This window comes from Aphelocoma coerulescens, chromosome 2 (genome assembly GCF_041296385.1).
Source record: "Aphelocoma coerulescens isolate FSJ_1873_10779 chromosome 2, UR_Acoe_1.0, whole genome shotgun sequence".
Taxonomy (NCBI): Eukaryota; Metazoa; Chordata; class Aves; order Passeriformes; family Corvidae; genus Aphelocoma; species Aphelocoma coerulescens.
Window position 1 is genome coordinate 9704939 of NC_091015.1, and position 22975 is coordinate 9727913.

At 36.4% G+C, this 22975-nt stretch overlaps 1 protein-coding gene across 4 annotated transcripts in view; it reads left to right on the top strand.

Annotated features, from left to right (window-relative positions):
• Positions 1–17694, top strand: part of DYNC2I1 (dynein 2 intermediate chain 1) — a 36608-nt gene extending 18914 nt beyond the window's left edge. For 3 of the 4 annotated variants that reach the window (XM_069006426.1, XM_069006427.1, XM_069006428.1), the window contains exons 9-24: positions 301–496; positions 2131–2233; positions 4993–5122; positions 5662–5773; positions 6150–6244; positions 6570–6696; positions 7574–7746; positions 8307–8469; positions 9766–9879; positions 10945–11006; positions 12976–13027; positions 14242–14302; positions 14555–14651; positions 14903–15034; positions 15333–15556; positions 16108–17694. In XM_069006426.1, the coding sequence (XP_068862527.1) occupies positions 301–496; positions 2131–2233; positions 4993–5122; positions 5662–5773; positions 6150–6244; positions 6570–6696; positions 7574–7746; positions 8307–8469; positions 9766–9879; positions 10945–11006; positions 12976–13027; positions 14242–14302; positions 14555–14651; positions 14903–15034; positions 15333–15556; positions 16108–16279 (2013 nt within the window). In that variant the 3' untranslated portion in view covers positions 16280–17694. Of the gene's footprint in view, positions 1–300; positions 497–2130; positions 2234–4992; positions 5123–5661; positions 5774–6149; positions 6245–6569; positions 6697–7573; positions 7747–8306; positions 8470–9765; positions 9880–10944; positions 11007–12975; positions 13028–14241; positions 14303–14554; positions 14652–14902; positions 15035–15332; positions 15557–16107 lie in introns of those variants that run through there. The other variant, XM_069006429.1, reaches the window with a different exon arrangement.
• The last annotated feature ends 5281 nt before the right edge of the window (positions 17695–22975 follow it).

Here is a 22975-nt window from a genome sequence, read left to right on the forward strand (position 1 = left end):
TAAAGAGCACATAATTCACCGAAACATATAGTATCTACTTTAGGACATTAAATTTAAAAACTATTTTGGGCACTGTAGAACAACACTGAGATTATCTTCTCTTGATTAAAATTACTGCACAATCAAGAGATGCCATTTTCTCTCCATCAGTTATTTTAGAATGCTTTTTATTCAGAGGATTTATAGCCATCTGTATGAGGTTTTTATTTTGACACTGTTTTATAATTTCTGTAAAAGATCTTGAGAAAGGTATCTATAGTCCCTGTTTACTAAGTATCGAAAGTTCTGTTACTTTCAAAGGACTATGAAGATGATTTTGAAGATGATGAAGACAAAAGCGGTGAAGAAGGAGATGCAGGAGAAGAGCAGAGAGAGGTTCCATTTTCCAGAACATCAGAAATTGAAGAAATTCAAAGAGCAATTACTGCAGAAAATGATAGAATTTTTACTCCATTGCCGAAGAAACTGGAAAATGAAAGAAAGGAACTAGTCATGGGTATGTGACTAGATACCCGTGTTTTTTTATTAAATGTGTGAAAACACATACAACTAAGTCAGCAGGCCACCTTTTCTAGAAGTCTGCCTAAAGGCCAAAATCTGGTCCTCTGGATGAGTCATGTAGGTTTGTGGGTAAGCACTGTAACGTCCACATTACTAAATGATTCATAGACATTACTAATCATTTAAAATGTGAAATACAAAAATGTACAGACTGACATTTAATACATCTTATTTTGGGTAAGAGGAGCATATGAGAGTCTGGATTTTGAAAACTTGAGGAGTGCTGGAACAGTTTGGGACTTCTGCTGGCATTAAATTCACCTTTTTCTTTTAAGCAAATTTGAAGCAACTGTTCTGGGAGGGAAGGCAAGAGAAATATCAATACTACTCAAATATATAGCACTTAGTCACTTTTAAATGCAGGCTCTTTCTGAAATGTTGTCTGGCATTCAGTTGATCTGATACCTGTGAGTGCCAGAGCTACTTATGTAGCTGCAGTTGTGGTTCTTCTTTGCAGCCTGCACTGAAGTGAGCAGCCATCTGGAATCGTTGTGCAAAGGAATATTTAATATATTTTTAGTCTGGTTTATACAAAGTTAGTACAGTCATGGAAGAATAGCATGGAATTTCAGTAAGTCTTTACAGCATCTCTTAAAGATCTTTTCTAGCGTAGAAGAGTCTCTGATTCAGTCAACAGATTTTCAGTTAATGGTCATTGCAGTCAGAACCAGTATACTGTAATGTAAATTTCTTTTTGCAGAAGATTTATGCAATTATTATTTTTCTAGTGAACAATACAGAATCAATAAAGATTTTTAAATTTCAAAATTGTAGCACTTGTTGCTTCATTCTTAATTACACAATGTGTTCTTTTTTTGATGAACTTTTGATCTCGTGTGCCTAAAATGGTGGTTGATCAGTCTGGTAATTATTTTTATAAGTTTAAAAGCATTTTACAAGTATTGCCTAAAAAGGCAGTCATCCTTTGAGGAAGTGAAACACCATTAGTCCTGTCCTGACTGGAACTTGGATCTTAAGGTCAATTAGCTACAGCCTAGCCAGAAAGGGGATAAGATAGATGTGACATCAGTTGTTGTAATTGGTCTCTTAACTGTGGCTTTTTAAGGAACAGTTTTCAATGCTTTCCTTCTTCATCCAAGGACATTAGTTAAGCCTGTGTTGATGAGGTTCTCCACTACCTGTAGAGATGAGTTCTTACTCAGAGTTCTTACTCACATGGTGAAGTCTGTGTGACTTTAATACAATTTTTAGAATTGATCATAGAGTGTTTTATTATACACAGGGGGACAAGTGACCTGCTGATGGCAAGAGAAAGAAAGAGGCACTTAGTGCATCATAGTCTTCTAAAGTAAAAATTACAATCATCAGTCATTTTGAGTTGATTGATTGATAAAGAACCATTGTAAGGGCCATTACTGGCCCTTTACTGAAGGCCCATTACTGAAGTTAAACTTATTGTAATTAAAATGGTGATAGGGTGTTTTGTGTAACGTGAGCCAGTAACTTTTAGTAGCTGTGTTGTAACAAATCTGCTTTTTAGACTTACTGCTTAACATTTTCATGTGCTTTTAAGTGTGAACTGTAACTCTATGTTTTACAATATCACAGAAAGGCAAGATTCTTCTGTCAGAAGCTCTTTTTGTGGAATATTCATGGATTTCCAAATGGCAAGCCAACGACAAAGCAGCCGAAGTATGGCCAGTAAGCAGAAGTAAGTGTAATTTAAATAATCCACACAAAATGGCAGTTCACTATGTGAGATATAGTTTTCATTATATTTGAAATATGTGAAGTTTAGAAACTTGAGCCTTATGGAATCAAATGTTTTGTTAACTAGCAGTAATTGATTCTTAAGTAAATATAATTTACAGGTATTGCTACATGTCATTTTATAAGAGAAATGTATCTATAGATCAGTTTATGTGCATTATTTTATTACAGAATGAGTTGCCAGGATTGTAATTTCTTTGTATAATGCTTCAGTCACTTAATTAGATATTGACTTAAAGTACTAAAGAGCAAGCCTTTTAGTTACCATCAGGTCTCTGCAGGACTTTTTTGAAATAATCAAGAATATATGGTGCATGTAGTTGCCAAAATAGCACGTTCCCTTTCAGGGATAACACCAATTACTGTAAAAATATGTTACTACTGATCTAAAATTGATCTAGATTTGAGATACCTAAGACATCTCCATATTTTAAAGAAACAAATTGATGCCTGCTTTTTGTGGAACCTCCAGATTTGTCTGAAGCACTGTATGTATCTCCAATTCTTTGTTACAATGCTGGATGCGTAAAGCAAGATTATTAAATGTTGTTGTTAATACTAGATTCCACTGTTTCATGGCTGCACATCAGTGGCTAATCTTTACATAAGGGAGATTTTATTGTCTAAGGTATTTAACTCACATTGCCTAAAATTTTATGCTCAAATTTTTACACAAGTTCATTGTCTAGGTTTCCCCTCTAGACAGTGGAGACAGATTAAGAAACTCAGGAAGGCATCTCTGAAGAATTGCCTTCTGAAATGTTTGTCAGCCTCTGCTGATTATGTACCATGACTGATTATGACTATGTTTATAACTCTGTGTGCTTGCTAACAACATACACAGCCTGTGAAGATAACAAGTATTTTCATGGAAAGAGAAAGGGGTTGTGGAATTTAATGCTGTGATAATGCATTACTACCAGTAAATAGACTGAAAGCATCCCATAAATGAGTTGTGGGAGTTGGGAGTTGTAAATTATAAATATAAACTTATTAGTTTATTTTAAGGATTTGTCTGCATGCACCTTTAAGGTTTGTAGCTAGTAAGCAACTTTCATATGTTTGAGTTAGATCTCAGCAATCTATGCCGGTGTTTGTGAAGAGGTGATATATTAGGAAGCACAAGTTAAAATAAAATGTGGGTAAGAATATGCAATAGATATCATCAAGTAGCAAAAAGGAGATGCAAAAATTGTCCTTATGCATAAAGAAAAATTCACCTTAAAATACTGATGAAATTTGAGCTCTTGTTGCTCTAGTCTTTTCCGTTTTCAAATACCATCTTTCTGAGAAGAAGCCATAACTAGAGTATGCATCTGCAAGACTGTTTATTGTGGAATTGCTACAGATCCATAACTGTATCTGGTTTGTATTTATATATCACTTTTAAGTACATTAAAAAAGCCTGCAAGCGCAAGAGAGAGAAAGGGAGACTGCAAAAATTGTCTCATTGTCAAAGACTGCACTAGAGCAAGAGCCTGGAATTGACTTGTAAGCAGACATCTCTATGTAATTCAAGCAGTTCACTCTTAAAGTGAAATATCTTAACAGCTTTATGGCATTAAAGCAGATAGATAGTTGTGTGAATTGTGACAAAAACTGTCAGTCTTTTCATTATCCACACATCCATACAAGTGGAATGATAAGAATCTCTTTGTAGCTGATGATAATAAGTAATATCACAGTTTCTTAGTTGACAAAGTAAGATGCAGTATATGCAGGTAGACTAGTTTTCCAATTAAGAATCAAAATATAGATTTATTTGTGAACAAAAATGAAAAAGATTAAGGTAGGCAGAAAATAAAAGAATTGAGGGAAGATGGATAAGACAGTTGAGTCACGTTTTGTCATTCCAACAGGGGAATTTAGAAAGATTTGGACAAAGAGACTCCTGTAGAGAGGACAAAGAGACTCAACTATCTCAAATCCTGTACAATACGCTAATCTTACTCCAGACAAAAAACCCAAGTGGAAAAATGGACATCTTTCTCTATCTAGAGTACTAATTTCCATACAGTTTAGACCAAGTCCAATTGTCCAGTAAATGATGATTTTTTTTGAGGCCTCGTGTTAGGCCAAGAGGTCAGCATCCGTGTCCACAGGTTATGAATCTGCAGTAAATTAATTAAATGTATATATTTAAAATATATTTTAGGATTGCTGCTAATGTTGTTTGTTTCCTTAGTGATGTAAAGAGGTACAAGTTCAGTCTATTGCATATGTCTAACAAAGCTAGGACGTTACAGAAGGTCTTTATAAAGCGTGTACACATAGGAGTGATGTGAGTTAATAAAATGAATTTAGGAGAATTATCCACTGTCCTAACTACAGAAGAAAAAGACATTCATCTGCCACCTCACAGAACAGCTTTGGAATACTTAGGCAAGATGATCTGCTGAGATTTTGATAGTTTGGCTTTTGTAAAAAACCATGTTAAGTTTGCCATTTGCAATTAGTGTTGCATTTTCAAATATGATCATTATCTCAGCATAACATTAAATGAGACCTCATAACAGTATTGTATGTACTTCTATTGATATATTTTTATTTGCTAATTAATGTTGGCACAACTTCAATTCACATATTTTAAAGGATTGTTAGATCTCTGGTACTATACAACATCAGGTTGTCATTCCTTAGGAATACCAAATGCTTGGTCTTAACCATTTTTGTGTTTCTCTCTTGTAATTCATCCTAAAGAAAACGGAGTTCAGAACTTCTGCCACTAATTGACCTGGATTTCTCAGTTAGTTTTTCATTACTGGATTTGCCCCCTGTCAATGAGTACGACATGTATATCAGGAATTTTGGTAAAATGAACACTAAGCAGGTGCGTAACAAATACACAGTAACATTTAAATCCTCAAAGTGCTGATCCTCCTTCTGGAAAATAATCTTCCTTAAAAAATAAAGTTGCTAAAGCTACCAGGACATAAAGTAATAAATTAATAATATTAATCTCTAAACCTCAATTACTATAAGGCAATGATCTCGAAACTTTTGTCCAGACAGGCCATTTCCTCTCTGTATTAGAAGAGGACTCTCATTTTCCTTCCCCATTTTCAAAAGGCTTTCTGTCTGTCTGTGGCTCACTGTCCTCAGATATGCTGGGTTTGGTGTTTACACATCATGGAAGACATTCTGTATTTTTGCAATATTATTTATTTAGCACTGTGGTGTGAAATGTGGTAAAATGTACATGCACAAAATAGTGACAGTGTGTCAGTTTGCTCAGGTCTGAATTTACAAACAGAAAAGTTTGAGCTTCAAATTTCAGTTTTAAAATTACTAGGTTCTATTGAGTTATGTGTTGTCATTCTTAGTTGTGTAACCCATATACTGATGATCACTTTTATCTTTCTACTTTAGGCATATGTTCAGTGTAACGAGGACAATCTTGATAGAGACATTCAGACTGAGGAAGTTGAGACATTGGAGAAATGGACACAGCATCCAGGAGAAAGTGCTCTTGTATCTGGAGGTGAAGAAGATTTTAGTCTTATTCACTTGTGGATGAGTGCATGTCATGTAAACTTTCTCTTTGGTATCCGTTACTTGTGAGAATCTATAAAGTGGCAGGCTGCATTGATAGCAAGCTGACATAGGCACTCTGAATCCTCATGTGGAGGCTATGAAAAACAAATGGCAGAAATAGTTTTTCCTTCTGGCTTGATGTTTCCATTGGCAGCAAAAATGAGTCTCCAACAGATCTTGTTCTTCAGTGCTGTTATTTCTGCTGAAGATAAGTTGATTCCTGCCACTCTCTCTTGTTTAAAAATTAAATTGTCCTTATACTTTTCTTAACTGATTCCCTTTTGAAGCCTCAAGTTTAGTTTCTGTTTTTCTGTTTTTCACAGGTCCCATAAGCAACCAGAATACATCAGTGAATGGAGCTCCAACACCTAAAATTGATTCTCAAAGATTAGCAAATTTTCTCCGGTCTGCTTGCCAGGTACACTTATGTCCTTAATATCCCTTATGAGCTATGTGCATAAGTATACAATGTGAGAGATCACTTACAGTTCTTGTTCTGACTAATTTAAATAAATTACTTAAATAATACTCATTATCAAAGGGAATAATCTCTCTGCAAAGGAATGGAATCAGAGCTGTGCAACTTTTATGTCTGTAAAGCTGTATTTGCAAAGTTACAAAATTAGGAAGACATTTGATAAAGGTTTATGAAATTAATCCGCATTACTTTAGAAAGCTACAAATAGCAAAGCTGAAAGATAAGATGACCCTTTTATTTCTATAAATGTAATTATGTTTGAAAGGTGATTGCTGTTTTGCTAGAGGAAGATCAAGTTGCAACACAACCCAGGAAACTAAGATCTCGACAAACCAGTCTGTCTATTAGTGATAGCTGTTTCCAGTTAAATACTAACCAGCCATTCCTCCATGGTAAGGGAACTTTATTCTATACTTTTTAGTGTACAGAGTGAACTCTTCTTTCTTATGCAAATTACCATGTTCTTTGTCATTACTGTGCAAACAGCACATATCAGGATATACAGATGATGTAAATGTCACTTTTCTTTTAATTGCACTAATCTTGCTGGAACTCTGTGCAGATTGATTTCACATAGGGAACGTCAGAGCATCTTACAAGAAATATGTTCCATCTATTCCAACTAGAAAAGCCAGTAATTAAGATGATGTGTGTAATTTCTTGTCCCTATTGTTGAAGGGCCATCCCAATGGGTGTAATTTTGTTTGGGCTCTTTATGCAGTAGGGCCAAAGTTACAAATAAAGGCAGGTTATTGAACAGGAACACTGTAGCCTGATATATTTGAAAAGCAATTGTATCTTCTCCATATAAACAGTAGCTGTTCAGATGAAAAGTGAAAAATAGAGCATCTGTAATTATGTAAGGAAGGCCCATTATAACAGAACCCTATGTCATCTAACATGAACGCATGAGATGAAACAAAAAAGGCCTGGCCTGTGCTGTTTCCTGTTTGAGACTCAGTTTAATTTTCAGTATATATACTGACATCAGATCAGATTGGCTTGCTTATGCCCGGAATAATTATTCTATTAATTTCCTGGCTCTCTTCCTTTTTGCTTTCTACTTCTAATATTTTGGATGCATTCTTTAGTCCCTCCTTTTTTATTGTACAGCTTCAAAAGCAACACAGTGTTAATAGAAATATTCTTCATAATTACATCTTAGTTTCTTTGTTTGTTGCTATAGCAGCTAAATATGCTTTTCCATCTGCAGTGAGTTTGCTTTTTCACTTATTGCTTTTCTTTCTTGACTTTTTTTTAATGGTTTAGACCGAAAAATACCCTGCTTATATGTCTCTCAAGTTCAGAGGCAGGCACTACTTTCTGTTCATGGATTACCTGAAAAGGCAGGTGTTGGTTTGCTGAGCAGAAAGAGCCTCATATGTGTTTGGAACATCTGGCAGCCCTCCAGTCCTCAGAAAGTTTTAATATGTGATTCAGAGGTATGTTTTAATAACATTGTATATTTGCCCATCAATTAAAAGACTTTATTTGAAGATTTTATTTTTACTTGGGGTCTTTTTTTTGTCTTGCAAAATATGCCATCTTATATCTTTTGAGAAACACATTTGAGCCTGGTGAACAAAGCACTATTCTCATTCTATTTTGTGCTCCAGCACTAGATTGTAGTGAGGATCATGGTGTTTCTTTGGTTGTTTTGATTGTTTAATTTTGACTCTATTTCATGGTTGAAGAGTAAATGGAAGTAAAACATCTGGTTCAGATGTTGTTAGGACTTCTCTCTACACATCATTCTCGTACAGTTGAGTGACCCCCTTCAGCTTTGTGGCAGTAGATATAGATTACACAACAATTGTTTTGAAAAGGGAAGGCCTACTGAAAGTCTTGTATCCTCCTTCCCTTTTAAAATAGATTGCCCTTCTGCCATAAACACATGTAATCTTTGCTTTCTGGGTTTACAGGCTCACAAACTAATTTCAGTCTCATCAAATCATTGACCTTTATCATAATACCAACCCTGCATGTTTTTGCTGTTTAACAGGTGATATGTTGCTGCTTTAGTCCCAGTAAAGCAACATTGGTTTTTGCTGGAACAGTTGACGGTTCGTTGTTGGTGTGGGATCTTCGAGAGGACTCAAGAATGCACCCTTGTATGATGATCAGTGAAACTGAGTGGGCATTTAGAGTTCCCACATTTTCCACGGGTGAGTATCTGTGCATCCTGGTTAGTCATTTTGTGCACAGTGAAATTGTCACCTAAGTGTTGATGTTTCTGTAATGTTCATGAAAGATATCCTAGAGTGAAGAATAACATAGCAATAATTTTGTAAATAATTTTATTATTTCAAAACAACTCCTTCTTTATGTGTTTTTCCCTTTTTGTGTGTGTGTGCAGGTGCTATGATTTCATAAGTCCATGTAGTGATAGGACAAGGGGAAATGACCATAATCTGAAGGAGGGTAGGCTTAGGTTAGTTATTAGGAAGGCATTTTTTCCTGTGAGGGTGGTGAGGCTCTGGCACAGGTTGTCCAGAGAAGCTGTGGGTGCCCCATCCCTGCAAGTGTTCAAGGCCAGGCTGGACGGGGCTCTGAGAAACCCGGTATAGTGGAAGGGGGTAGGATCAGGATGATCTTTAAGATCCCTTCCAATCCAAACCATTCTGTGATTATCTGATTTAACTTTGGCTGTGGTACTATTATTTTTCTAAAACGCGCCACTACACGCATTCACAAAATCCTCTTTTCTTCACAAGTGTTTCTAATTGTAGCAGCCATGTAAAAGTAAACAGTAATTGGTGGTTGATAGACTTTTTATTTTCTTAATAGATGAAAGATGTTTGGTCTTGTGTTGTACACTGGGAGTCAAATGTATGTGTACAGTTTCATTTAGTTTCTTATGTAAGCAGGCAGGTTTAATGCTGGACACTTAGGAAGCTTTAATGCCTTCAGTCTTAAGTGAGATTAAGTTCTGTGCACAGGGCAAGTCCAGAAAACATGAGTATCTGACAAAGAACACACATTGAAATTACACTAAACACACATTTGCAAGGGTCAATATATATTTTCTTGTGGTGAATACTTTGTTTCAGGATTTTTCAGGATACTTTCTACTAAGAGTAATTTTTCTTCAATTTTGTCTTGTTTTATAGTAAACAGTGATTACCCCTGTTGTTTATGGAGCTTGAAACAATCATAATTCTTTCCATGGTAACTCTGAAGTGGCAGATTTTAATGAAATGTCTGATACAGTGGCATAAATGGTGCATCAGTCATTTGGAAAATGAGAATTGAATAGAAATACTGAAATACTGATTTATCTAGTAGTATTTTGTTAATTTAGGAAACAGTTTGCAGTATTGTATTTGAGACTTGTGCAAAGTTCATTATTTACCATTCTTTCTTTAAAACCATCATTCTCCCATAAACTGAAAAGTGATTAAGGTTTTGTTGTTTTTTTGGTGGAAAGTACTATGTTTAACTTTCATTATCCTTCTTTACAGATGGCATTCTGAGCTCAGTAAACCACACCTCTCCTATACTGGCAGTGGAACCTGTCTCAACTTCTGTCAGCAGTGACCACAGTTATGGGCTCTCAAGCCTCTCTTATCAGGAAGGTATGTAAGCTGCTCTTCTAAGAATCAATACATCTGAGTATTTCTTTAGGTATCTAGTGAAACAAATACATCATAGCCAAACTCCAGTGTATAATCTCAGTCTGCATCTTTAGTTGTTCATAGTATCAATTGCATGCAACATTCATGTTTGTTTTCTGCTCTCATTTTCATGTAATGTGCATTCAGTGCAGCATCACGTCAGATGTGGGTGCATGCTTGTTACAATGCCTGTTTTCCAGACAATATTTCCATGATAAAAAAAGTCATCACCCAAGAACTGCCTTTGAAAGAATCTTAGTGCTTCTCTAATATCAAAAAAAATCCCTGTCTGAGTCAGTGGAGCAACTTGCTTATATGTGAAAGCACTTGAAATGTATGACTGTGATTTGAAACTGGTGGTTTTCCTGTGCCTTTTGCCTGGTTTTTCTTATGACCAACCTTTGCAAAGAACCTCTAATCCTCACATCCTCAAATTCTCAGACAGTGTGCTAGGGAAGACATTATCACTTCCATTGCAGATTTGTACTTTGAAATCCATAGTGGTTTGAAGAAATGTGCTGCATATTGCAGGTTTACAAGATTTCATCTGTTTCACTTTATGTTCCCTTCCAAAGTCCATGCAGAACTGAGACGTTTAAAAAAGATGCAGACAGAGATCATCTGCTTTTCTGGTAGGACAAACTGCACATACTGGAATAGAGATATAGAAGAGACTGTTTGAGTTGGAAGGGACATACAAGGATCATCCAGTCCAACTGCCTGATCAATTCAGGGCTGACCAAGTTAAAACAGGTTGTTAAGGGCATTGTCCAAACACCTCCTAAACACTGACAGGCTTGGAGCATTGACCGCCTCTCTAGGAAGCCTTGACCACGCTGTCAGTAAAGAAAGTTTCATGCCTTTTTTCCCCTTCAGCAGAATTAGGGCACTTTGCCTTTTTATGCAGCTGAGAGGACTGTTGAAGTTTCAGAGGGTGTATTAATGTAGGAAATGTTTCAAATCCTTTGATATTGTTCAGGAGCAAGGTCAGTGTATGAATATAAATTGTTGCCATTCCTTCCTTAGAAATGTCAGGCCCTCCATTTCAGATAGCTTCAATGGATGAAAATGGAATCCTCAATATGTGGGTGAGTAATACATGTATGAAAAGAGAGAGTATAATGTGTAATAAAATACTTCAAATATAACAATTTAACAATATAACAAATTCAGAATTTCTTATGAGAACTGCCTCCCGGAAAAGTACAGCAACACTAACCATTCTGTTGGAATTCTACTTAAAAGTTTTGATCTGACTCCCTAATGTTATCTTTAGGCAAAGTATTAACAGGTACCTGAATTCATGAAAAAAGGCAATCAGTAGTTTTGCTTCATAAAAATATGTTCACATATTTCTATTAGTTGATTAATCGTTCTCAGTCCTCTTTCACCCACCTACTTTATTTCAGAATCACAGTGGCGTCAGAGACTGTACTGAATGTAGGGGAGGAATTAAATTCTTAATTTATATAAAACAAATATTCAAGAGATAAAAAGTGAAAATCAGAGGATAAAATTTCATTGCCTAAAATATGATGGTCAGGAAAGCACCAGGCCTGCTGCTCTTAATTACTGTCCTGACAATTTTTCTGTCACATGTTTTCAGTGGCATTTTTCTGATGCAGCTTGGCCCAGCTGCTGAACCTATGAATAATAAGGCATAAAAGTATTTCACCTCTGTGCCAGTAATCAAGTTCCTTAAAGCCTTAACTTTAATTACATTAGTAACTTTATGTCTTGGTCTGAAAGACAGGTGTCTGCTAAGGAAGGCAGGAGCCCCCCTTGGAATGGCAGATGCAAGCCCCCTTCCCTCCGAGTTATTATAATTTTGAAATCAAGGGGGCTTTTAGGCAAAGATGTGGGAAATAGGAATAACAGTTCTTTACTATTATATATCTCTATGTGTATAACCAGTCAAACAAACACCAATAACTCTGGCAGTAACAGCAAACAATCCCAAACCCAGTCCCAGCCTTCTCGGCTGCCGGGCCCTTTCCCCTCGGGTGCAGTTCCGCTCGCAGCCGGCAGGGGCGCTGGCGGCTCCCGGTGAGCAGGGCAGGTGCGATGGTTCCCCCGCGGCTGCAGGGGGCGCTCCGGAGCGAGCTCGGGGAGCAGCGGCACCGGTGCCCTGGGATCCCGGGAAGGGATGGGACAAAGGCTTCACAAACCCCTGGGCAGCCGATCCCGGTGTCCGGCCGGACCCTTGGGAACAGCAGGCTGGAACGGCAGGGACGAGCACAAATCCCGGGTGGCAGACGAGGTGTATCCAAACCGGGAAGCCCCCGGAGGTCTGGGCAGGCAGGGCGAGCACGGCTACAGCGCAGCGAAGGCTCGAAGCAGCGACGGGAGCAGGGCAGCCATAGCCCAGCTCCCAGCGGGGCAGGGAAGGCGGGGTGGGGATCCTGGGGTTTCTCTGGCAGAAGGAAAAGGCAGCCCAAGAAAGCAGCCTCTCTCTGTCCAAATGCTGGAGACGGACTGCCCACTGCCCACACACCCAGGTGAAACAAAAGAGTAGCCAGATGCACCCCACCCCTCATAGCCACTGCTTTTGTTTTTCTTAAGTACCCAGCAATTTGTCCCCCTAGCAACACGTATGGGGAAAATTCCTTTAACAGAAAAAAACCCAAGAGAGCTCCTAAAACCCCAACACTTTAGTAGCAACAGATTCAAGCCAACTGATCTACCCTTTTTATTTCATGTGTAGTGGAAAGCACAGGGAATGTGTTACAATTCCTTGTTTAGTGAGAGGTTTTTTGTGACTGACCAAAGCAACAAGATGCCAACTAGTAATTAAGTGTAGAATGTAGCTTTCCATCTTCTGCTTTCCATCAGGGAACATCCAGCAGGCATGTGAAGCTATTTTTAGAATTGCAGACATTGACAGGGAAGAGAGAACCTACCTGTAATCGTTGTAATGTTAGACCTGTCTCTCCAAACAGTCCTTTAGAGTTATTGCTGTTTCTATTATATTAGAGTTATTACTATTACAACTGCTTAAAAAACTTTGAAGTCTGGTACATATTGATTGCTTATTAATGTTAAATATTGACCTTTCAGGTAGTTGTTGAATTACAAAAAGTGGATCTAGCTGGGTCACAAACTGACTTAGGTGAGTACTGTACATTAGAGGTAGAATAAAATGCTCCAGTTTTGAGCCTATGAAGTGAAAAGAGAAAGGAAGAGTCACTGATGCCAAGAAGTAGTTTAGAGGAAGGCAAAATTATTGAGAAAAAGATTAATTCTGAATAGTTCATAGCTGATGTTTGAGGTTGTTGTTAAGGTATAATGAGAATCATTTTCACTGCTATCTAAATCTCATCTGCTAATTTTGTATTGGTAATTGCCACTAGACAGCCACATTTCTTATAATGTCAAAGCAGTTTTCTGTGTTGTCAACAGCTTTTTTTTCCAAAGAATATGGAATTCTATGTCTTTGGTCCTCCTTTTTGTACTCTAGTTTTAAGCAGACCTGTTATAATGCTTTTGTTGTTGCCTGTGTCTCCATTCTGAGAATTGTCCTGAAAGGTCTTTTGTAGGTGAGATACTTAATTTAGTGTGAGAAAAATTTTCTGTGAACAAATGGAAGAACTAAGTCCATTCCACCCTTTTTGAGTTATGCAAATGAAGAAAATTACATTCTTTGTTCTTTAAACAAGTTTACACTTACATGCTTACCTAACTGGGAAAGGCTGTGACTAAAATCCTTGTACGTTTGAAAATACATAAATAAACAATGAAGTAATGCTAGCAAACTAGAATTTTTGATCAGTTTCTATAAGCTCATGTGCAATGTCAGGCTATATTAAGCTGCTAAAGCTGGGTATTATGTCTGTGGAGAGGTACATTTTAAAGTTATGGTCATGTGTTGACACAGTTCTACTGCAACCAGCAGTAAAATCTTTTTTCCTCTTCAAAAAATTCTTGTCCTTGAAGGATTTGAATTTTTTATGTTGTTCTCTACTAGCAAGTAACACAGACCAACTTTATGGTGCATTAGTGCAGTATCTCATTACTATAATACATTGTCAAGGATCCAAGTAACATAAATGTGCATTTTAACCATTGCTAGAATTGGGTCTTACAAAGTGCTGAAAAAGAAACATGTTTAAGAAAAGAAACTATGTTTCTAATTCTGTCAAACATTGTGACTCTTCAGATTTGAATTCTAAAGCAAATAGTTCTATATGATGTAAGATTCTTATCTGCAGTAAACAATTTAATTATGAAATATCCTTTTGCGTATTACCTTACAATTTATTTATTGCACTTTTCTTAATGCAAAGTGCTTAAATCAGTTCAAATAATAATTTTGTATAATTTTAGGTTTAGTTCCTGGAGGGAAAGTGAAGTTAGTACATAGCTCTACTGTGGAATTGAATAACAGGTAAGAAAACTGGGGCATTTCAGTTTTACATATGTATCTCACAAAACTAATTTTTTCTATACTTTACTAATTTGCTGTTGCATAAGATAAACTTAACATGTTATTTTCTGTTTGTGAGGTTTTTTTAATACACATTTCTTCATAGATCTAGTCATAGACATATTAGATCAAGAGTTTCTGTGTGAACTTGCACAGCTTTAGGAGACAATTTCCTGTGTTAGTGTCATCTTTTGCCTTTGCCATTTTCCTCAGCCTTTTCCCAAAGAATATTAGCCAGAGAATGCTGCAGACACTGACTATTAAATTTCTGTCTTCTAACCCCAACCACTTCATCGTTGGAACAAACATTGTGAGTAGCATGCTGGAATTCATCTTGTTGTTGAATTTTTGTTTTGGAAGCTGTCTTGTTTAGTTGGAATTTCACCTGTAGACTGTATATAAAATTCATAATTTGAGCCTATTATTAATATCTGTTAGCTATTAAAATTTGTTAGCTTACAAGCATCTTTTGAAGTAGCAGCTCTGTGAATTATTTCGCTTTTTCCTGTAATACCAATAATGCAACTTTTGTTTAATTAATTTTCTTTATATTGTTCATAGGGTCTGGTAGGCCATGGTACAAGACATGATTTAAAAGTTGTTCCAAGGCTATTCAGGCCTCAGGAGAGCAGACTGAGATCAATAAGCATCACTGCAATTGATTTCTTCCCTTTTGGAAAGCCACTTTTTTTGGTATGAAAACATTTTAATAGAAGTTTCATTTTTTAAGTACTTGCTTGATGTATTTAAACTAGATGTGGTAGTTGATTTACCTCACTGATTCCAATCTGCCAATGAAGGATGACAAAAAAAAAAAATCATAGAATCATAGAATCATTTAGGTTGGGAAAAGACCCCCAGGATCATCAAGTCCCACCCTTAAACCATTACTGCCAAATCCACCAGTAAGCCATGTACCTAAATACCACTTTTTATATCTTGCTTAGTTTGTTTTGTTCCAGAAGGTATTTTTTTTTTTACTGTGGCGTAGGTTGGCTGTTCAGATGGAAGTATTAGATTACACCAGATGACATCAGAGTACCCCCTCATGCAGTGGAATGACAGCACAAAGGGCCAGCCAATTATTGCCCTGCAGTGGGCTTTGACAAGACCTGCTGTGTTCTTTGCCCTGGATGCATCATCCAATATTTACATTTGGGATCTTCTGGAAAATGATTTGTTGCCTGTGGCAAAGCAGACTATCCCATCAGAGAAGTAAGTGCTCTCTTTTTAACAAAATATTAATATTGTTGTATGGGGTTTTTTTACTTGACTTTAAATGGTCATTAGAATTTGCTTTTCTATTTTGTGAACTACCAAAGGTGTGGAAACAAACTACAGTGAGCTAAATTTTGACTGTCTTCCCTAGGCAAAGGTTAGCCTTGCTGAATATCCCTCAAACTAAAAGTTTTCCTTGTATCCTTGTATAGCAACACACTGCTAGCTTTTGGAGAATGTATTACAATTTTAAAATTTGTTACACTGTATGGGAAAATGCCATCAAACATTGTTCATTTTTACAAGCTTGAAATAATTTTCAACCATGATTAGAAATTGATGATGAAATGAATGGGGGAAGAATTGCATGTTGTATTTTCATTAAATGTTTGCAACTTGTGAAAAGCTAAAAAACATGCTGGCACTTGAGCAGAAAAGAAGAATAATTTAGTTGTCTATAAGTAACCTGATACAAACATGTTCAAAAGCACCAATTTCTATTTATTTTGCCTCAATTAAAGAACACTCCCCTGTTCTTCTGATTTCAGGGTTGTTACTATGGCTCTGCTGGGAGAGCCAGAAAAAGCAAATGGATTGTTAGGCATCGTGCTGGCCAAGGAATCTGGACAGATAGATATTCAGTATGTAAAGAAGAAGTGGGCATTACCTCAGCCTGAGGAATCTGACAAACTGCATTCTATTTTATTGCAGTCTTTTTAGAAACAGGGTTGTACAATTTATTGCAAAATATGTAGTTTATTTTTGACTTAAATTAAAAGGTTTGTAATGTAATTTTGTATTTGTATATTACTTGTATATATTTTAAAGACTATCAATACAATATTTCAATTGAAACAATATATTTTATCATAAAAATAACAGAATCAAATTTACCCTTATTGTTCTCAAAAATATGGTGGCTGTGTTTCATTATTGAAAGTACTCTAGATGTACATGTATTTTTAAAAAATAGCGAGAATACATTCCTATAAATTGCACTGCTGATTCTCATTAATCCACTCTGAAGGAAATCACAGCAATTCTTTGGCAAACATGAAGTTGTATTTTTGTACAACCTGGATGTGGGGAGGTTTCTACCTTTGGGGCTCTTAAACATTAATTCTTGGTAAAACTTTCATGTGTCTACCTAAAGACCTTATGCAAACATATCAAAATAAAAATTAACATCACACATCTCTTATCTTCTGATTTTGACCCTGAAACTATGCAAAGGGAATACCTGACTAACTCAGGTTCTGACATGTACATTCCCTGTTTGGATTGAACTATGTGAACAATATGCCTGGGAGATTTACTGAAATTCTAAATCCTTTGGGATTTCTGATGTAAACCAGAACATACTTACCTGTTTAATTCTGCAAATAATTTCCAAAGCTCTTGTAGTGAGGAAGAGGACTGCTGTCTATAATATGGAACTGATTTTTGTACACTCTTGGTAAGGTTTGGACCCAGATGATGCACTGAAAATGTCTTTTGTAACATAACAAAACCTGGCTTAAAGAACATGAATAAAACCTCATTGATTAAACAAGCTCTGATTCGGTGAAGACAAGGACAATTGGAAGACAATGTATTCAGTATTTAGTGAACAGATGTATATATATGTACTATCTCCTTCTAAAATAGATCAAAATATTTTGTAAATTCAAATTAATTAATTGCAAACGTTTTTCTATTTAAATTGTTACTTAAATTGAGAAAACTCAGAGTGGCCACATGATGGTGCCAAGTCACAGCAGTAAAAAAATGAGTGCTTTACAAGAACAACATCCATCGCTTCAGCAGTGAGTCTGTTGTTGTCCATTGCACAAATAAGGAGAGCCCAAAGAACTGTTGGAGAAAATAATATTTCATATAACATTTTTGCAATCCTAATTCCTTCGTTAGCTGTGGACTTTTTTTTAATGTCCGTAAACACAAGTGACCTTCCTTATTTTCATTGCTGACAATAGTATACCCTACAGGTTAAATTAGAATAGCTTTAGTAATGCAGATAAAGAAGAAAGGGCAAGGCATTTTTTCCAGTAAGGTAGCAGAGCATCTCTATTGACACCCGTAGTAAACAAACCACCCCAACTCCCTCACTCTTTCCATCCCAAAGTGAGAGATACACACTCCACCACTCCATCCCCACACTTTAAGATCGATTATAGTAGTATTCTGAAAGAAATCTATTATAGTTTCATCACTTTCAGGACTTCCCATTCTTAATTTTCTCTGCTGTACCCAGTTCTGTACATGGCAACTGTAAGGAGAGGTTTGGGGGTTTCCTGCCTTGTGCTGTGTGCAGTTGTGGTGGGCTTTTTCAATATGCAAAACGCAAAAAATAGTGTCAGGCTTTGCACAGAAGTACCTGTCACTACTTTTGAGCAGCTGTTGTTAGGTATGCTTGAATTCAAATGTCCAAATATTCTATTATTTTATGCTTGTACTGCCTGGAGAGTCAGTTCCTGCACTGGGCCAATGCTTCTTGCCTAAAGGATTTTTCTCTCTTGAACTGGAAATTAATGTAAGAATATAAGTTATAATGAAAGCATCCTGGGCTGACAGTTGTTGTTACAAGAATGTGAGAAAAAAGTGTGTGGAAGTTGCTCTTTTTTGTGCATGTTCTCTCAATGGGTAAATGCAGGTCATTAGAGTGCAGGCCATGCAGTCTTAGCAGTTGGACATTTTGATATGACCATTTTTGGAGCACATATCAGAAAAGGGGTAAGTATTTGCAGGCAATTCCATGCATAAGGATTTAAGAAATTGTTTCAAACAAAACGTTTAATTTTCCGTCAGCTACTTCTAATGATTGTCAAGTTCTATAAGGGTATTGGATTTTATTCATAACATGATTATTTAGGAATGAGACTCTTATGAAAAAAAAGTTTGCTGTATTTTCATATCCATATAATTTTTACTGGTACCTCTGTTATGTGTTCATATGCACACACGTTCTGTTGCTTGATCTTTATGTAGGATATAAGCATTGCCATCACAAAACATTTCAACCAGACCCAATAAACATATCTTTTCCCACCTGTGGGCAATTTTGAAATACATATTCATGATAGTATGAACTGTAGTTGAAATTAACTATCCACATAATAGAGGCCATTCAAATGATATAAAAGTTAACCTATATTAATAACCGTTACAAAATATGATCACTTGCTCTTAAATCAACAAATCCTGCCAGCAAGGCTGATAAATTTGAAATTTGCAAGGGGCCAGAAAATTTTGGATAAAAGGTTTTATTTTCCACTTTATGAATGTGCTTTGAAAGCCTTTTCTATTTAGAACATAAATATTAATACTGTTTTCATTCAATTTTGTCATCTCACAGATGGGAAAATCAAGTTTTCAGTAGCTCAATAGTAAGCTAACCGAGGAACAGAATTCTTGAATCAGATGGCTGATTTCGTACAACTGTTTAGAAATGCTTTTATTAAGCTGTCAGGCTGCATTTGCAGCAGATCTTGGGAGAACTGGAATAGAATGACTCTTTCTTTGTCCCAGGACATTTCTTTTTAGTTGTACTGAAGGTGACCGTCTTACCCAATGCAATTTTGCCTTAATTAATCATAGCTGTCATTTAATTAAGTCATATTGAAGGATACAGGCACTTTGTAGCCTCCATAAGAAGGGAATATTCTGAAAGCTGGAATATTTTTACCAGAACACATTTAAATCATAAAAATAGAAGCTTTTTCCTGAGGAGTTGGAAAGTCCATCTAGGTCTATTCTAGGTGTAGAAACTGGCAGGACTAAAGCAAATACTGAAGTGTCATTAAATTGTGGAGACTGTTGGAATAGGCCTATGTAGAATTCATTTAGGATGTAACCAGAGTGTGGCCATCAGTCATGAAATGCAAACCAGGAAAAGTTGTGAAGATGCCATGACAGGGAAATGTCTAATGAGCCATATTTTCATTATTAGCTTATATTATCTTCTATTTACAGACAGTTGCTTGTTTGTCTGTGTTTCTGAGCCTCCTTAGCTGTGAGGAGGGATGCAGACAAGTCAGATTGCTTGATAGCATTGATGGGCTTGACTCTGAGCATGAGGAAATCTGTCTTTTTTTCTTCATATTGGTTACTGACAAAGTGTCAAATACAGACTCAAATAAAAGCACTAACATTTGCACATAGTTAGAAAAATCTGTATTTTTTGTGGATGTAGCTTAAACTTTTTGACACTGTGCCATTAAACTGATGGAATTTCAGCTCCAAATAATTTATATCCTATTATAAATTAAAACAGCCTAAGGGGTCTATTTCCCATTTTTTTTTTGGTGCAACCCAATTGAAAATTGCAATGATACCCTATTAAAAGCAGGAGTAAAGCAGTAGAGTAATAGCCTATACTACCCATTGACACTTAAAACATGATTATTTTTCATCTTTAGTTGAACCCTTACTTCCATTGGATTCATTAAATTTTGTGATATATTTGCTGCCCTTTTCTCCCAGATGTCAAGTAGGTTTTGCTTTTAGGAGTCTGAAGTATAACAGCTCCACTGGAAACTAATCCCATGCACACGTCAGACAATCTGTTGCTGCTGAATAGGTTCAATACAATAAATAAAAAACAGGTAGACTATATTATTAGTCCTTTTAGTCAGGCCTTGAAGTGCTGCAGTATTCTTAAGAGGTCTTTCTTAGCCAAAAGCTCTGTTTCACCAGCTGATAACTTCACTGCTGTCCCTCTTTTACGTTGTCTGTCTTGTGACCAGGCAAAACCACTCAACTCATGTACACCATAGTTGTAGCACATCAGGGATTTCATAACTTGCCTCTAACTCCAACTGCAATGTTTTCTCTCTCCGTTATAGAAAAACAAAGAGGCATAACACAGCAATTTGTTAGGCATATATTTTAAAGGCCACATTTTTAATCCACTCAGTACCTCTTGGGAGAGAGAAGATGAGAGACTTGGTAAAAAAGTATTATTTAGGGTGATACAGGAATTCTTCCAGAGGCTTAGGGAACAATCTGAAAGTCCACAATCAGACTTTGCTATAATTTTTAAATAGCAGAATCAAACGGTGAACCCTTACAGTGAGTTACATAAAGTTGTGAATTACCATGACTGCACTCAGAACTCCAGATTTCCAATGCCATATCATAAGGGCAAAGAATTAAGAGAAAAATTTAATAAACTTTCCTCATCTAGAATAATTTTTGTCAATCATTTGGGAGTCAAGTTCTATTGCACTGTTGAAATAAGTGACCAAGAAAAGTCTTTGTCTCAGAGCTTATATGAGGTAGGTGGAAAAGATTTTTTTTTTTATTGCTCCATTTATTTGCAATGGTAATAGGATACTCTTAATGCCCATGCAGTTGAGCCAAAGGACAGACTGATTAATAGCAGAAAAATAGGATAAAGGAAAAAATGAATGTGAAACTGCCCTTCTAACCTTCACTTAGAAAATTAATGATTACGTAGGTTACTTTAGATATCCAGCTATTTTTCACATTATGGGACGATGTCAAAGGGCCTCATTTAAAGATTAATTCACCCAAAATGATAAAATTCACATTAAGTAAAAGGAAATTCCTTCATTGGTGCTGTGGAACGCAGGACATAGGTTAGACACTACATTACTGCTTACCCTGAGGCTTCTGGTTTACTTGCTCAATACTTAGCATTTTGGCAGTCCTGTAAGGCTGATTCCCTAAGCAAATATGTTACTAATTATGTGGGTGTTGCATGGGGTCCAGTTGAAAACTCCCTACCCACAATCTTCAAAAACATTCAGTGTAGTTTGCATTTGTTTAAGCTCTGATTTGCATTCTTTTCGTATTTTACAAAAGTAAGGATTTCACAATATACTGCATTTCTTCATATCATTGCATCCATGTCTTTAAAACCAAAAAAACTTCATTTCTTTAGTGTGATTACTGATCTCTGAATTTTAAGGTCTTTCTGAAAAATCTATCCATACATGAAAATAGCCACGTTCTGCCAACAGGTTGATCTTACACACACACATGGGCCAACAGCAAATGCTGAAGAAAAAAGACAGAGTAACAGGGGAAGCAAGAGGAACATGCAATGGCACTTTTCTTCCAAGTATGGTATGTCTTCCAAGCTTCTGGCAATCTGGAAGGCAATTCCTTGGTGGCAGAGGAATTTTCTGACTCAGATGGTAAGAGATCACAGCGCTTAAAAGAAAGGGAGGATTTTTTTCCCCAGTGATTCATCCAATAGCTTTTAGAAACTATTTTTATTTTGTCCCCAAAATATTTTGTGGCAATATATCCCACCAAATAATTAGGCTATATAAATAAACACTTCTGTTTCAAGCCTGCTGGCTGATCAGTTCACTGACTACGTCCGACATGTTGTATTGTCTGAACAGGAAAACTTTAACCAGGAAATAAACAGAAAAATCAGTATTTCCCATAGTATCTTGTCTATTTATCACTCCTTATAGAGAAAATTTTCCAAATGTTCACCTCTATGTTGAGGTGAGTTGCATTTAGAGTATGATTTAGGCTCAAATGTCTCACTTTCAGCTATGAAGGTGTTTTCTGTAGCAGTTGTGCCTGGGAATACCAGTAAATTGCATCAAACCCTGCTCCAAAGACACTAGTTCAGATGAGGAAAGTAGATATGTGTTGAAATTAGCCTCGAGCAGAGCCTGGGAGCCTCAGCCTTTTCACAGTGTAGCTGGAGCCTATTAGACTCCAGTAAAGGTCAGTAATGGAATACGTTGGCATTCCTTTTAAAATCAGAATACATATTTTGGCATAGAATTAGGCTAGTGATGTGGTGGATCAACCAGTTTGATCTCCCCAGAGAAATGAGAAAGGTGCCTTTCATTGAGAGACTGTGAATTTCCAAAGGAAAGGAAGGAACACTGCTCTGGGGCAGGGCAAGTGACTGCTGAAGTGAGTGGAGGGGTTACAATCCTTAGACAAAGAACCTGGCAAAGAGCAGCTGCCCTGTGATCCAGGGGAAGCTTTGGGGTTGTGAATTATAAATTACAGGACAATATTACCCTTTTGAATCCTTTCAGGTGAAACTTGGACTCTCAGAATGAGTCAGGGTGTAACACATCAGCAGCTGGCAGCTCTTGGGTTAAATTGACCCTTAACCAGTTTGTAGGAAATTGTAGGGAAAACCCCACAGTTTATGGATTGGTATTTGTCAGTATTGATCCTTGGAATCAAATGCTCATGGAGAACAGTGACATCATTCAACTCCTAAGAAAGAACCAAAGACCATGGACAGTTATCTTGTCTTTAAAACACACTTTCAAATACAGCTGTGAAATATTGACATGAGAAATGAATATGGGAATTATCAATCAATGGAAGTTTTAAATATAAATACTAATTGAATAATATTAACATATATTTATATATATCTCTATATCTAGAACTTAGATACTTCTGCCCAAC